This window comes from Hyalella azteca, unplaced genomic scaffold (genome assembly GCF_000764305.2).
Source record: "Hyalella azteca isolate HAZT.00-mixed unplaced genomic scaffold, Hazt_2.0.2 contig16511, whole genome shotgun sequence".
NCBI lineage: Eukaryota > Metazoa > Arthropoda > Malacostraca > Amphipoda > Hyalellidae > Hyalella > Hyalella azteca.
The window spans coordinates 5819-21257 of record NW_025946330.1 but is presented as its reverse complement, the minus strand read 5'-3'; the positions used below and the strand labels follow the sequence as shown (position 1 = coordinate 21257).

General features: G+C 38.6%; 1 protein-coding gene across 1 annotated transcript; it reads right to left on the bottom strand.

The window, feature by feature from the left end:
* Positions 1-1529: 1529 nt before the first annotated feature.
* LOC108666232 (large subunit GTPase 1 homolog) lies at positions 1530-10039 on the bottom strand. Its single transcript, XM_018153068.2, has 10 exons — positions 9788-10039; positions 9230-9355; positions 8817-8941; positions 8443-8616; positions 6498-7329; positions 6047-6302; positions 5356-5507; positions 4590-4637; positions 2383-2513; positions 1530-1699 (listed from the first exon to the last, which is right to left on the bottom strand). Exons 1-10 carry the CDS (start codon positions 9884-9886, stop codon positions 1579-1581), a joined length of 2064 nt encoding a protein of 687 aa, XP_018008557.1. The 5' UTR covers positions 9887-10039; the 3' UTR covers positions 1530-1578.
* Positions 10040-15439: the final 5400 nt, after the last annotated feature.

The window sequence follows — 15439 nt, the reverse complement described above, 5'->3', positions numbered from 1 at the left end:
ATTCATTTTCATTTACAGTTCACGATTTTCAATTTACAATTCAGTTTCTAATTACTATAACTTAACTTACTTTTAAGGACGATGAGCTGCTTGAGAAGCCGTCTAACAACCGAATAAAGGTTAAATAAAAAATTGCATGGCTTAAAATGAAGAAAAATTTTCATTAGTTCATTTCAGTCACAACTGTTCCGTGGAGAGAGAAATTTTTTGACTACTGCAAATTGAAAAACTTGCCTCAAAAACGTCTGGCGCATCCAATCGTCCGGTCTTAAGAAATTAATCGATACTAAATTAAACCTCAATTTATACCGTTATACTGGTCGAGTAATGCACTGAATAGTCGAAAATCCAATTAAGTACAGAAACATTTTTGTTATTGTTGTCATCTCTATTCAGTTCACATGGTTGTACAAGAGAAATATTTCGACTACGGCTTCATTCGAATGATTTAAGGCCATATCGGACTAGAAATTCTGATGACCAATAAATATCTAATACTTAACTGAACAGATTTCAAATAAGTAGCCGACATGGTTTCTTAAAATTATTTGGAGCTTCAAGTCATGTGATTGGCCGATGAAGCTATACTAGCCTATGAATATAACATTTGATGACGTGGATCTAACCCCCACATCCATGATAATTTACTTTTCGGTTAGTTCCAAGCCGCTAGTTCCTCCTTTTTTTCAAATAAAAAAATTCGTTGCTAAAAATTAAACGAATGAATAGCAATAATCAATTCCTGGTCAAACAGAAATCAAAAAGTGTCACGCGTAGTGAAGTGCTGAGAATCTATTTTGCCGAAATTGAAGATATTTATTTCTCAATGCGGCTATAAAAAAGAACGGAAATAACAGACGGGTCTTGGTACCATTCCTGCAATATAATTGTAAAATCGCACTAACTCCAAATATGGGTCACGTCAAACACTTGACGCGTGTTTCTAGAATTCTTAGGATTCCATTGGCATGAAAAGGTCGTATGTTTGCACGATCAATTCCAGCTCATATTCAATACCATCTTGCACGCGAAAACAAATCAGAATATGTCTCAGAAATTAATCCGTTATGCATTTAAAAATAGAAAAATATTATTTTAATTATACAAAATAGTATTTTGTATTAAATTTATTAAAAATAAAACTTTCAAAATTTGACTGGTTTTAGAGAAAATTTGCCTTTTTCTCCTGTTGGGTCCGAAGCATGTTCGGATAAAGAAATACGATCTACATGAACAAGTGTGACATCAATATTTGCGTTCAATTCAAAACAAGACACAACTTTTACTTCTCCGTAAATGGAAAGTAAATTAAAATATTTCAGACTAGGGGAACCGTGTCTCACTCAAACCAAAATTAAGTAGAAACTAACATCTTCCATTAGCCAGCATCCACGTTAACTACACCATCATGTATGTCGAGGCATGTTACGATTCATCAACCTCATGTGAACAAAGATGTTCCCGCACACTTAAATTTTCAATTTCTTTTATTTTGCTATACATATAATTGAGGATAAGAAAATATAGCCAAAGTAGTAATGTTTAATGCATCTTAGAAGGCGAGGAAACCTCTGAAGATCACCAGAGATATTCAGCATATGGGTTATTCGTGTTGGGATTTTTTTTGACGGATTTTTGCTTTTTCTCCAAGTTCCTCCATGGCTTGGTGATGACCATCACGGGGCCGTTCTCGTCCTCGCTGCACACAACAAATGTTAAGAGATGTGTAGGAAAGTGAGAACAGTATCACGCGAGTCATGAAATTCAATTTATGTATTGAATATTTGGAGTACGTAAACATATTGTAAAACTTTGATTAATTTGTAAATCAGTCTTGAAATCACATTTTCACTTTGGGCCTATAATAATAGGCCAGCATTCCATGATAACAACCGGCACAAGGACAACAAGAATGACCTTATCCAAGATAAGAGCACGTGGGGCTATCAGGAGAGGCGCACACGATGAATATAGGATGCGTTCCTTGCAGTAAACATCCATCGCATGCTCAAAAATCACATAACAGCCATCGAGTGATCAAACATCATCACATAACATCCATCGCGTGCTCAAAAATCACATAACATCCATCGAGTGATCAAACATCATCGCATAACATCCATCGAGTGATCAAACATCATCGCATAACATCCATCGAGTGATCAAACATTATCACANACGCATTATTCACAAGACACGCACGTGTACACGCATTATTCACAAGACACGCACGTGTACACGCATTATTCACAAGACACGCACGTGTACACGCATTATTCACAAGACACGCACGTGTACACGCATTATTCACAAGACACGCACGTGTACTCGTATCATTCACAAGACACGCACGTGTACACGCATTATTCACAAGACACGCACGTGTACTCGACGTATCCCTTGGGCTTCTTGACCCTTGTTTTGCGGGGACGCTTGCCGGGCGCGGGCCGCTGCTGCTGCAGCAGACCGAACGCCTGCTGCACCTCCGCGTCCCGGTCGTCTGCTGTCTCAGGCTGCACAGGCGGGGACATGTTAGTGGTGTGTGGTGACAGCTGTTAGTGGTGAGGCGCTACATGGTGTGGTGAGGCGCTACATGGTGTGGTGAGGCGCTACATGGTGTGTGGTGAGGCGCTACATGGTGTGTGGTGAGGCGCTACATGGTGTGTGGTGAGGCGCTACATGGTGTGGTGAGGCGCTACATGGTGTGGTGAGGCGCTACATGGTGTGGTGAGGCGCTACATGGTGTGGTGAGGCACTACATGGTGTGTGGTGAGACGCTGTGTTCAGACGAGATGTCGAATAGACATGAGCGGAGTTGAGATGGAGTTGAAATCGTCGAGTTAGACAAGAGAAATATAGAAGAAATAAGTTAAGTATCGTCGAGAAATAAAGAAGTTAAGGCTAAGGTAAGATGATACAACGTTAGCTTCTCTCCACAACAAGATGGCCTCTTTTAGTTCGATGTAGGTACTCAGACATATTATCAGAGGCGAACACTCCCACACTTCATACGATCGACTGAACATTTTAAAAATTAAAAATTAATCCCAACAAAAATAAAATAAGGAATTAAGACCGTCATAATCTATGGGTATACTTTACAGCCATTTTAAATACAGCTACACAGGAAGCTCAGTATCATGTGATAGCATCTGAATTGATCTGCCAATTCGTATGCTATGTACCGTAATAACTCAATTGTTTTGGTTCTGCTGCTAACCTACCCAACAACGCAGATAAAAGTGTTAGTTATCAATGTTTGAATGCTTTTATATCATCAAATATAGGAATTATCAACACTCTAGCTATCAAATTAATGAGCGTATTAGCAGGAAACTTTGACCGGCTCGCGGCGCTGAGATAAAGACTTCTTATCTCACATATAATCATTTCCTTATCTCGGTAAGGCAGGACAAACAAAGAATAAGTGATGGTCACGCCGAGGATAGAACATCTCTCACCAGAAAATGTCCTTTATAGACATGACATAAATTCTGAGCCTAAAAAAAGAAATTTACAGGTAAATGTTTAAGTAAACGTTTAAAGTTTCCGAACCTGATGCAATAAAAAATTCTAATTGTATGTAATGAATTTAGTGTGGATGTAATGGAGAGTTTATGCGTTAAAAATGATCGATGCCATGTGATGGGCTCTTGAAACAAAGAAATCATGAATTAATTTTAGTCAATCATCAACCCGGCTACTTGGATCGTTGAAGCAATGTGATATGTAATAGATAATTTTTTGATAGAATTATGAGAAATTAGGTATCATGATGCGAACAGGTGTTGAAATGCAAGTGAAGTTAATAGATGGCACGCATTTTTTATGTAAGAAATATTTACTGTAATGAAAAAATATTCGATAGAATGTAAGAAATGCCATAAAGATAACAAAGATTGTGAGTTTTAATGCAAGTAATATATGATGGAATGTATTAATACTCGATGGAAAAGAACAATGTAATGTATGTGCTCAATGTAATGTAAAAAATAATTGAAATAATCATAAATGTGCATTATATTCTACATTAAAGGTCATTTCAATGCAATAAATTGAAAATGAACTTATAGGAACTGTACTGAGACCATAATAAAGCAGTCTTGAGACTGTGGTCAGTTGTCTTCAGGCAAGAAATGTTAGTGACATGGCGGCCAGATAAGAGCGAGATAACAGCAATACTGTGCCCCTTAGTATTTGTTTCAGCCCCGCACACAGCAATGATACGAGCGCCCTGCCATCCCCGCAGTGTGGGGAATGTCGGAGGGTTTCCGGGCTGGAGGAAGGGAGGAGCGCACTACCGCGTCCTAGATACTAGGTTTTGTAGGTGCCCTAGACACTAGGTATTGTAGGTACAGTAATAGAGGGCACGTGTAGAGCGCACTACCCTGCACTAGACACTAGGTATTGTAGGCACACTAGACACTAGGTATTGTAGGCGCACTAGACACTAGGTATTGTAGGCACACTAGACACTAGGTATTGTAGGCACACTAGACACTAGGTATTGTAGGCACACTAGACACTAGGTATTGTAGGCACACTAGACACTAGGTATTGTAGGTGCAGAAATCATTCACCAAACTCACCATCATCATCTTCTGCATGGGCGTGAGCTTGACACGATTCTTGCATTTCTGAAAAATCCGTACAAGTTCTGCATTAATAAATGATATATTGAATATACTCAAGGAAGGTAAAGATCGAGAAAAATATCCACGTAGAAAAGTCAATCAATATTTTGAGAGAAAATGATTGAAAAAATGTGAAATAATTAATACCTACAGTGAAAAATTTTCATTTAGCGTTGAAGTTGAAGCTGTACTGTTATAATTTGCACTAGAACATGACCTTCATTACAGCGAATCAAGACGGTACGACAGAAATATCGAAATAATTGCTGGCGGATTGAGATGATTTTAAAACCTCACACGCTACAATGAGAGCAACATGCAATCAGGCAAACGTCGCATTGCCAACATCGGCATATGACACGCCAGGAAGAAATGGTGAATAAAAACGCTCTCAAAATTTGACAAAGATGAAAGATCCGTACAAACTTTCTTAGGATCAATATAGACCAATGCCTATACTTACAAAAAAAAGTTAAGAGATCGCAAGTTCATCAGCCAATCATTGACGGCCTTTCAAGCCAAATCCACCAATCATAGACAAGAAAATAGAGCGTAAGTACTTACGTTCACTTAGCGAGTTTTGAAAGTATGGCCCCTGGACTGTAGGATAATAGGAATGTGTCGGCACTACGCTGTTTGAGGCAGGCTAAGGACTATGGTCTAAGGACTATAGTCTAAGGACTATGGTCTAAGGACTAAGGTCTAAGGACTAAGGACTGACCGCCTGTACAGTGTACGTGTGGTAGCGCTGCTGGTCGAGGCCGGGGGGCGCGACGCAGTACAGGAGGCGGCCGTTCATGAAGTCCTTGAGGATGGCGCGGCCTGCGCGGGATGTGTCAGGACGACCTCGTGCCGACATGAAGCTGCGTGTCACTGCAATACTTCTTTATTTTAAAACACTTCATGATAAACCAAGAAGAGTATTAGCATATTGTTGTAATAGTAGTACGCAGTCGCTCAAAACCTCATCACAAACTTGTCCTTAACTTTAAGGCCTGGATACACGAAGGCTACTGATATCCCTAGCTTTAGGCTAACAAGATTGAAGTAACCTATTCTTAAATTAATTACTGCTACGAGCAACAAATGACGACCGTTAGAGGCGGTGCAAGATCACGAGTTAGTCCAACAAACCTTGAATTATTCAATAAATCAACGAGGAAACATCAGTAGTAGGTAACACTTTTTTCCTCAATTCACTGAAAATGAAAGATGAATAAAAAGACATAAAATACGTTGAGTGACCAAAAATTCATGTGAGCCACGAAAAAGTGAAAGCAAAGAGCAGCAGGAACTCGTCACCTGAGCAGCAGGAACTGGTCACCTGAGCAGCAGGAACTCGTCACCTGAGCAGCAGGAACTCGTCACCTGAGCAGCAGGAACTCGTCACCTGAGCAGCAGGACCTCGTCACCTGAGTAGGACGTGAGTAGCTCCTCTGCAGTAGGCGCCCTGGAGTCGCCGGCGGGGAGAGGAATGCTGTAGGCAGCCTCAAGGGAGGCAGGAGGCAGGGTGCTGCAGATGAGTGTCACGGGGCTGTGGTAGTCGCGCCTGATCTCGTCTATGGGCAGGATGCCCCAAATGATCATCTCCTGACGGGTGTTGACGAACCCTGGGAACACCAGACCAGGGCAGTCGCACAGCACCAGTTCAGGGGTCAAAAACAGCGTCTGCAAACATACAATGTTATAACTCTGAAAATATAAATGGCTTGCATATAACACAACATCAGTCCAGAAGTGAGGAAAAACTTCTCAACCTACACGTCAAATGTACCGCAGTAAGTTAAACAAAATTAATTTTAAGTTCTCATCGTAACAAACTGCCGTGCATCAAGAAAGTCGCTGGTTTGTGCGTAAACTGACCTGGAAATGCTTAGTCTTGCCAGGAGTTGCGGAGACGGTGACGCGTTTTCCCTGCATCAGGCAGTTGATGGTAGAGCTTTTGCCGACGTTTGGGTAGCCGACCAAGCCGATGGTGGTGTGCTGCTGCAGCAGACGAGGTGCAGGAGATGCGTGTTCCAACACAGCAATCAACTCTTCTCTGTTGTGCAGTTTGCTGGTTGTTACGAAGGAAGCTGCAGTCTTGTGTGTGCTGCCAATTGTTAACGATTTCACATTATCAGAATCTAAAGTCTCAGCTATGCTATTGGTTGCTGAAGGCACTGAGGTGTTGTTTGATTGTTTATTTGTCGGTGGTTTTAAAGCTTCAGATTCAATGCTTGATTGTGAACAATTAAGCGATATCTCAGCTAAGTTTTCTTTGTTTAATTCTTCAGAATCTGAAACATCAAGAGACGAATTTGCACTCTCGTACTCGTCTTCACTGGAAACTAAAGAGATTTCATCATCACATTGAGAGACGGGCACGATAGGGGCTTCGAACTCGAATAGCTTCGAACTCTCGCCAGAAACATTGTCCCTAGACTCTTCCTCTTCATCCTCTTCTTCAGACAAATCTTCCAGCTCTTTACCAAGCTCATTGCCGGCTGCCAATGCAGAGAAAAATACGGCAAAGACATTATTTATATTGAAGTAATCAGCCCAAGCCTGCCTCTGCTCCTCGCTCAGAAAGTCTGATTTATTGACAAGCAGTAAGTTGACCTTATCAGGGTCCACCTCCTTGACGTATTTCTCCAGGTCAGTGCAGCGGAACATCAGGGGGTTACGAGCGTCCACGATCTGCACCACAACGTCACTGCAACAAGGTAATGAGCCATTCAGGAGAATGTAACATAATTTCACAAACTTTCACGAAATGAAATATGAAATTTAAACTTCATCTAATACTTATAGAGCAAGTAAATTTGAGCAACATTTGAATTCATTGAACGTACCGTAAAATGGGGTAACTTAGACCACTTTTTTTTTATAAATGATGTAATTTTTTACTAGCTAAATTAAACTTGAATTGAAACATGCAAAATACAGGTCTATACTCTAGCTTCACTCACCATAAATTGCTGGCTCCTGCCTCTCACAGTCTTTATGTAATTTCAAAAAAAGTGATGGTCTTTGTTACCCCAGCTCTTGGGGTAACTAAGACCGGGTGGTAAAATCAATTATTTTTTTTGGTAAAATAACTCCAAATAACTCCAGGTTTTGGTGCATTGTAGTAGAACTCTTCTAGTTACATATGCAAATGACAAACTTGAGGAAAGTGTCATAGTTTGCAAATGGGGGGCTAATAGTTTTTGAGTTGTGGGGGTTTTTGTTAAAAAAACAAAAAGTGGTCTAAGTTACCCCGCCGGTCTAAGTTACCCCATTTTACGGTACTCAATTTCAGGACATGTTCAAGTTGATGATCTCACCAGCAAATGAGTAAATCATACTTTTTGATTTAGCAAAAACTAAATTTCATCGCACCATATGCATCTTATATTAGTTTTCCAAAGGAACTAGCAAACAAAAGGAACTAGCAAAGGAACAAAGGAAGTACCTAGTCAACAGCAAAACCATTGCAGAAGTAGTTTCGTTAACCTTGAAATAAATATGACAGATGTAACGGCAAGTAGAGCCTGTGCCATAGCTAATACGTGGACAAACTGTTAGCAAACTTAATTCCTATTTCACTCAAGAAAGCTAAAAATTGGGCTTTTCAATACCAGAACGTAGTAAAAAACTCAACACTACCTACGAAATACACACCAAACATGGTTAATGAGAAGAGGCATTGAAAACACAGAGTGATGAGATTCACCAACACTATCAACATTAACATAAATTCTCAGATATAAGGAAATGCATGCATAGAACATACACATCCAATACCCAATAGGCTACAATAAGACTACACAGTATAATCAGGCACCTGCGTTCAACAACTCGCCAGAGCTGCTGCCACACCCTAGGATTCTTCTCATAGGGTGTAACAGTAATGTCCTCCACAGATGACAGCTCCTCCAGTTGCACGCGCCACTGCCGGAAAGCTTCAGCCTCAGCCTGTTGCAGCTCTTCCTTTGAAGTCATCTCATCCCAAGCAGGCCTAGAGAATCAACTATCACTGATACTTTGATACTTATACAATTTGGCGTCCAGTAGTAAATAAAAACTTTTTTTACTGATTACAAGCATAGGTATATATGATCCATCCTTAAAATCACTCATATTCAATTCCAACACAAACACTTAAAGTTGATTAAACTTTTTATTTGTTCACAGAACAGCAAGGAGAGAACTGAGTACCTGCGAGGAATGCGCAGCTCATGCCAGTGCTGCTTTTGAGCTTTGTTGATGCGCTCTTTCTCAGATTCAGTGAGGATTCCTGCTGCTCTATCTACTGTCTGCACCTTCACATTGCATTGACGATTCTGTCATGGTAGAACCAAGTTTAGTACTTGTTTAAAAAATGAAATTTATGGAATGGTTATCATGAAGTGAATTTAAATATCAACAAATCATGACAGCTAATTTTGCAGTGGCATTATAAATGTAAACCTAGAACATTTTCAAATTTCACTAAAAAACAGCAATTGAGACATAAACATGAAAATTGCAAGTTTTATATTAACCGATTACTCAAAGTTCTAGAAAGTTTTTGAGGCTAAATATAGGGAAAAAAGTCTATGGAGAGTGCTGAGCATATATAACCACCACACCTCAAAATTCATTTGATGGATCTCAATTCTTGACATGAAGTCAGCCAGGTCAGTTTGCTGTGTGATGGACTTGAGACTGGCTTCTTCATGAACACCAGCAGCAGAAATAGGATGCACGTGACGATTCTGAAAACAACCGTGCTAGCCAATCAACACTTAAATAACTAGGATTACAATCTCTGAGCAAAATAACTAAATCCTTCACTCCATTAAAGCAAAAAAATAAACAATCACATGACAATTGCTAGAACAAAAAAATGTGTTACATGGAAGTTTAAAAAAATAATTTGTCCCATCAAATTCATCTCAGCCAAATTAGAAAAGACTTAAATTTGGACAAAGCTGAATCTTTTGCATCATTTCTCAAACTATTCTAAGTTTAACTATTGCTTTGTCAACAGAATTACTATTGCAATAAAAAACAGTAGGTAGGTAAAAAAAAACCTTGATGATTATTGGTAAAAATTTAGACAAAAAAATTCCTTTGGCAATTATTCAACAACTACCTATATTACTTAATTACATAGAAGAAGCAAATAATTAAATAATATACATTACCTCTTTATATTTTGAGAAGAATTCTTTCTTTTCACGAGCCTTTTGCTTTATAAGAGCTCTTCCAACAGAACATTTCTGCTTTTGTTTAGCAGGAGCCATCTTGAATGTAGTAGAAATACTTAACAATGAAAATGATGTTGAGCTGCTGTTATGAAATAAATAGTACCTAAGTACTTTGGCTAAGACTGGACAGAAAAATAATAAATGATAGAAAAATATAGAATTCTTTTTAAAGTAGTATGTAACAGCTCCACTTAGCACTGAAGGACAAAAAAATATATATTTAATTACAGTGAAACTGCAGTTTCACTGTAATTAAATACCTACTTGTATATATTTATTGAATTATCTTCCAAGAAGAAAAAAAGAAGAAGTAGAATTTTCTCTCTTTGGAATTATCTTCCAAGAAGAAGGCATTTAGAGAATTAACTGACTTGGTCACCGTAAGTGAAGCACAAATTGGACATGTACTATTTTTCATCCTCGATGCATTTGCTATTCGTCAACACGCCAGACGTCTAACTGAAGCATTCAAGAAAACTTCATTCAAGACCCATCAGAAGAAACTTGATAACTTAGGTAGGTATTGATAATGAAATTCATCCACGTAACCCTGATTAAGTTGCTTTCAACTATAGTTCATAAAGCCTGGAACCTTGAACCTTTGGACTTGACTTTTGTCTGCCTGTTCCTAAATTGGATTTCTACAAGTTCTTTAAAGCTTTTGAAAGACTTGCTCTTTGCATATAAACTGTTTTCATTACCAACTGTCAGGAATTTCTTGGTAATTTGCAAAGTTTAGCTTACCGTCATTTTCACGGTTTCAAATCCCACAAAATTTTCTCATCTGTTTTTCAGCCACTTGACTTCCTTTTATTAAAAGACCTGGCCAAAAATAAGGGCCTCATCATTTGCAAGCCAGATAAGGGCAAAGGAGTAGTATTAGCTGATCATAATCGTTATAACAGTAGCCTTACTAATCTTATCACCGACCCTTCTAAATTTAAAGAAATTACTATTCTAAGACAATTGTTAAATAATTTTGAATATAGAGGACAAAATTAATAATTTACTACTAAAACCTAAAGAGTCAAACAAAAGCCTAGCCTAAATGCCAATTAAGCTTCTTTCCTCTTGAAATAGTTGATAGGCTGTTTACCAACTTTAATTTCATGTCTCATTTACCTGCTTTCTGTTTTAATACCCAACAGTGGATTTTACTTTACTAATTGATTGTATTTGGACTGAACTTTGTGTTATGAACTGGCAATGGAGCTGGTCTCCGAAATGCTTTCTCTTAGAAAGATATGGTGAATTTTTGTGTCATTGTCTAAATTAGACTAGCCCTAGCAGAAAAGGTGCTTATACACAGGGCAATTAGTAAATTTTGCAATGATCAACATCTTCAAAGGCAACTAGCTAGCGCATTGCATGCAGAGCAGCTCAAGTTGTTTTGAAGCAGTTGACTGAGTCAAGTGTGCCCACTGCTCAGTAGCGCCTAAGCTTTTGTAGTATGCGCAGCACAACTGCATCACTCTCATTCTTAGAACTTTGGTGATGCAAGTATATGCTGCATAATTCAGGGATGGAAAAGTCCTATTTTTTTTCTGAAATATTGCAGCTTTAATATCATATAATTTCAGTAGGTATGAAATCTTGCAGCTCTAATGTAATAAATTTTTGTTTCATTGAAAAAATTGTGGTTTGCCAAACTTCGCAAACATGTCATTTCATAAAATTTTTAACTTCCGCAATCTGCAGTGTATATACTTCAATGCTCATGCCTCCCGCCAAAATAACATGCAAAATGTGATAAGTCAACTCAAAATGTTTCCTCCATGAAGATCGCGTAGTTGCGGTCAGCCGGTCGGCGGTCACGTCAGATTGATCATACTGCATTATCACATGTTCAGTTGCTGCTTTAGTGAAGACAAATGCGAGTGGCTTTTTTTGTATGGGATTTTGTAAATACTAAGGGACTTTGTAAATAACAAGTTAATGGGTCATAAATGGCTGATGGGCAATGGCTTTTCATGGCTGAGATATGGAATTCACAGCTTGAAGAAATGGAATTACAGCTGGCAAACCCATGAAGCCATGGCTCAAAGAAATGAAAACACGGCTGGCAAAGCCATGAAGACAAGGCTCAAAAAATCCAGTCGCAGCTTGCCAAGTAGATATATTCCAGCAATGATCATTCCATGGCATGATGGCCCATGCCTGCTGCATATCATGTTCAAACGACAGCTCTAATAAGAAGTTTTTAAGAACTTAAAGTGGACTGTGGAGTGTGGAGTCCAGATGATATTGTGTTGTTTTTAGACTAGAGACATATAGTTTGTACTCGCAGTGTGGAATTCCAGAGGGGTAATATATTAACTGGTAAACATAGCAAATCGGGAAGCATCGGGAACATCCAGCACACTTCCACTTTCAGTCCATCATCATCACTGATGAGTCTCTGCAAGATGCCACAGCGGTTTTTATTGAAAAAAACAGCGCTTGCATCATCACAGTAACAAGAATCCAATCAACGCTTGAACGCGTCCAACGTACTGTCACAGGGAACGTGTGCAACGTCACAGCCACTGGAATTCAATCAGCAATAGAAAGCTAGAAGGGACCGCCTCAAATGCACACAATGTTAACGCACTGATGCTAACTTAATGCGTAATGCTAAAATTCTTATTTCAAGAGCGTAATACAATAGTGTAGTTATATGTCATTATTGATGGAAATCGCAAAGAATAACATTTTCGCTCACAAATGCATAAAAAACTGCCTATGATTCAATCGACAAATACAAAACTGACCACTGATGCAATAAGCTGAGACATGGAAACTCCTACCATTACGATCAGGATTACCAACTTGACAAAAAACATAAACAAAGAAGGTAGCAGGCCGCAGGGACACCAACCATCAATAGGTATACTGATTTGAAAAAATGATAGATACGAATTCTTCTATATTACAAATTTATCAGTAACTGGCATTCAACAGAATGGTTTAATAACCTTTGTAAATCGTAAATGTTATACATGCAGAATCAATTGTGTGCAACAGCCAAAGTGGCAGGAATGATGGTTAGTGTTTACTGTTTACTTGTTAGTTCTCCTTAAGCAATCAGTGTGTGAGGTAACTGAATTAACTGCAGATAAAGCTCCCAAACTTGGAGACGATAATTGAGTGAAAACTTTACGTGATATATTGTGAGCCTTCTAAAGTTTTAATAATGAAGAAATCACAAGGTTCACAGAATCTAAAGTTTTGAATGCTAAATTTTTTACTTTAGAGTACTCTATTGACTATTGAGTCTATTCTACCTAGTCAGTCAACTGTGAAGTGTCATGTTGTTTGTGGTGCATTGCCTTTTCTTCGAGAAGTTTCTCCAACTGCCGATGAGTTTCTCCTCAATTTGAAAGCTGAGGTAACAACTAACAAATAGGTGCCAGAAATGTTTTTTTATATTTAATTTGAAACTATTATATTGGGAGTAAATAGTATTTCCTTAATTCCTTCTGTAGATCCATCCCTCTTGCTCATCTGCAAGTGACGCGCGCAAATAAGCGGCAATTAACAATCTTGCAAGGGACCTTCTCTGTGACAGTGTTGCCTGACTTGACATTCATACAATCATAGCTACCGTAACCGAAGCCAATTTCTGACGGCCTGCATACCTGTTTCTAGTTGCCTGGAACATTTTTTTTAAGGCAGAACACTTTTTTTATGTGAATCACTAATTTTAGAATTCCAGCCTGGTTTGTAGGTTATTTGTGGCTCAATCATGATGAGAAGCTCATTGAATTGGTCGGTACTCATTCTCAAGTGTCTTTTATATGCTATGGGATTTTCTGCTGACTGCTGAGAGATTGCAGAACAAAAAAGATGATGCTTCAAAGTTATTTCTTTAACCAATCCAGTCCCTCACCCACACAGCCACACTCTACGCCAAATCGCCAATCTACAAAGTTTTTCACCTTGTTGGCAAGAGCCTCAATGATGCCACCACACCAACTGCTTCCCTTCCGCAAATGCCTTCTCAAAGGCTCAAACCTGTAGGCTGTAGTTATGGTTACCATCATACTATGTTATGTTCCATCTTCCATGAAATCCACCAAATACACACCACACCTCACTTGACAGCATGTCAACACCCAACATCGCGCGGGCGCACTGTATTGTCCCAATTCCCAAAAATACTCTACTGATGGCCGTTTGATGTGGTATTGACGCATCATGCAAGGTCTCGGAACCATGATTTTTCAACAAAGGTTTATATTAAAAGCATTCGGTCTGAATTGTAATTATAGCAAATGTTCTACTCAACTAATGTAGTATAGGCTCTCAGAGTCTCAGCCTGCAAAACTGCAGTTGCCTCGTGTATAAACACCTACAGGCTACAGGTACCGGTACGGCGGTACACCGGGTACGGGGTAAGAACTCTTTCAGAATTGCAAATTCATTGCTGTCTCACTCTCATTTAGTCTCATATCAAGGCTGCCTACTGCCTAGCTCTTTATATTTTTATTAGATTTCAATTTGATACGGGACATTGTCACATATCGACATATGGCATACGAGAATTGTGACTATCACTAACAGTGTAACAGACAAATTTATTTAGTAGCCTACTTAGCGACTACTGAACTGACTAGCGAGTTAAGTTCAACTTAATATTTCAAAATGGGTCTCGGAATCAGAAGTGTCAGACAAAAGACTAGAATTAAATGTTCCAGTGAATATTTCCTTCGTTTATTCTCAAGCCGCATGAAATAATAACCTGAAAGTTTTAGTCCAGAAGAGCGTTACTTACGAGTTACGACAACTTTCGTTCAGCCCGAAGAGTTGAACTTCTTTCTAATTTATTCTTATAGGAGCACTGGAAGCTAGTCCATAAAGCCCCTTGCCTAAACTGGGTTTAATTGGTACCTAACAGTCTAACAGCTCTGAAAGTTAAAATATGAAACAAAGAGAGAACACACACACACACAGAAAAAGAAAAAACAAGAAAAAAAAACTAAAAATAACAGAAGAAAAAAAAATTAAATAATAATAAATAAATATAAATAATACATTTTTAATGCAAAATTAAACATAGATAAATAATAAGGATAAAAGTATTGAATGAAATAAATATTAAGGAAAAACAAACAACAAAACAGCAAACAACAATATAACAAAACAACAAAGAAAATACAAAAATTATAAATTAATAAAAAATCAATAAATAAATAAATTATAGTACAAAAGAACAATAAAATATGAATGCAATAACATAATGACGGCAAACCCGCTGAAGAAAACAAAACACGGCAGAGCCATGGAACCCGGCAGAGCCGCAAAGCACATCTATATAGGTACTCCTGCATCCATATCTATACAGCAGTTCATATCTATATACAAATGGACCTCCTCAGAGAGGCGGCCAGCAATTCAGTACCAAACGCTACAAAGTTGGGTGCTACCACTACAGTCAGTCATCAGGCAATTATTCTATTCAGCAGTTCAAGATCTAATCCCGTATTAGTTATCACACCCATGCCCTAACTTGCGCCACACATGAGATCATTATGCTATCCTCAGATGCGATGAACGTAAAATTACGTAATTTAACGATGCCCGGAAGTCATATTCGATCCATGGCCTGGT

What these genes read in the sequence shown, in the direction of transcription:
- LOC108666232 (XM_018153068.2), bottom strand. Translation starts at nt 9,886, where the DNA reads ATGGCTCCTGCTAAACAAAAGCAGAAATGTTCTGTTGGAAGAGCTCTT. An exon ending in TGGCGAGTTGTTGAACGCAG is followed by an intron (nt 7,330 to 8,442) that starts GTGCCTGATTAT and finishes ACCTTGTTGCAG; the next exon opens with TGACGTTGTGGTGCAGATCG. An exon ending in AAGGGATACGTCGAGTACAC is followed by an intron (nt 1,700 to 2,382) that starts GTGCGTGTCTTG and finishes TGTTGTGTGCAG; the next exon opens with CGAGGACGAGAACGGCCCCG.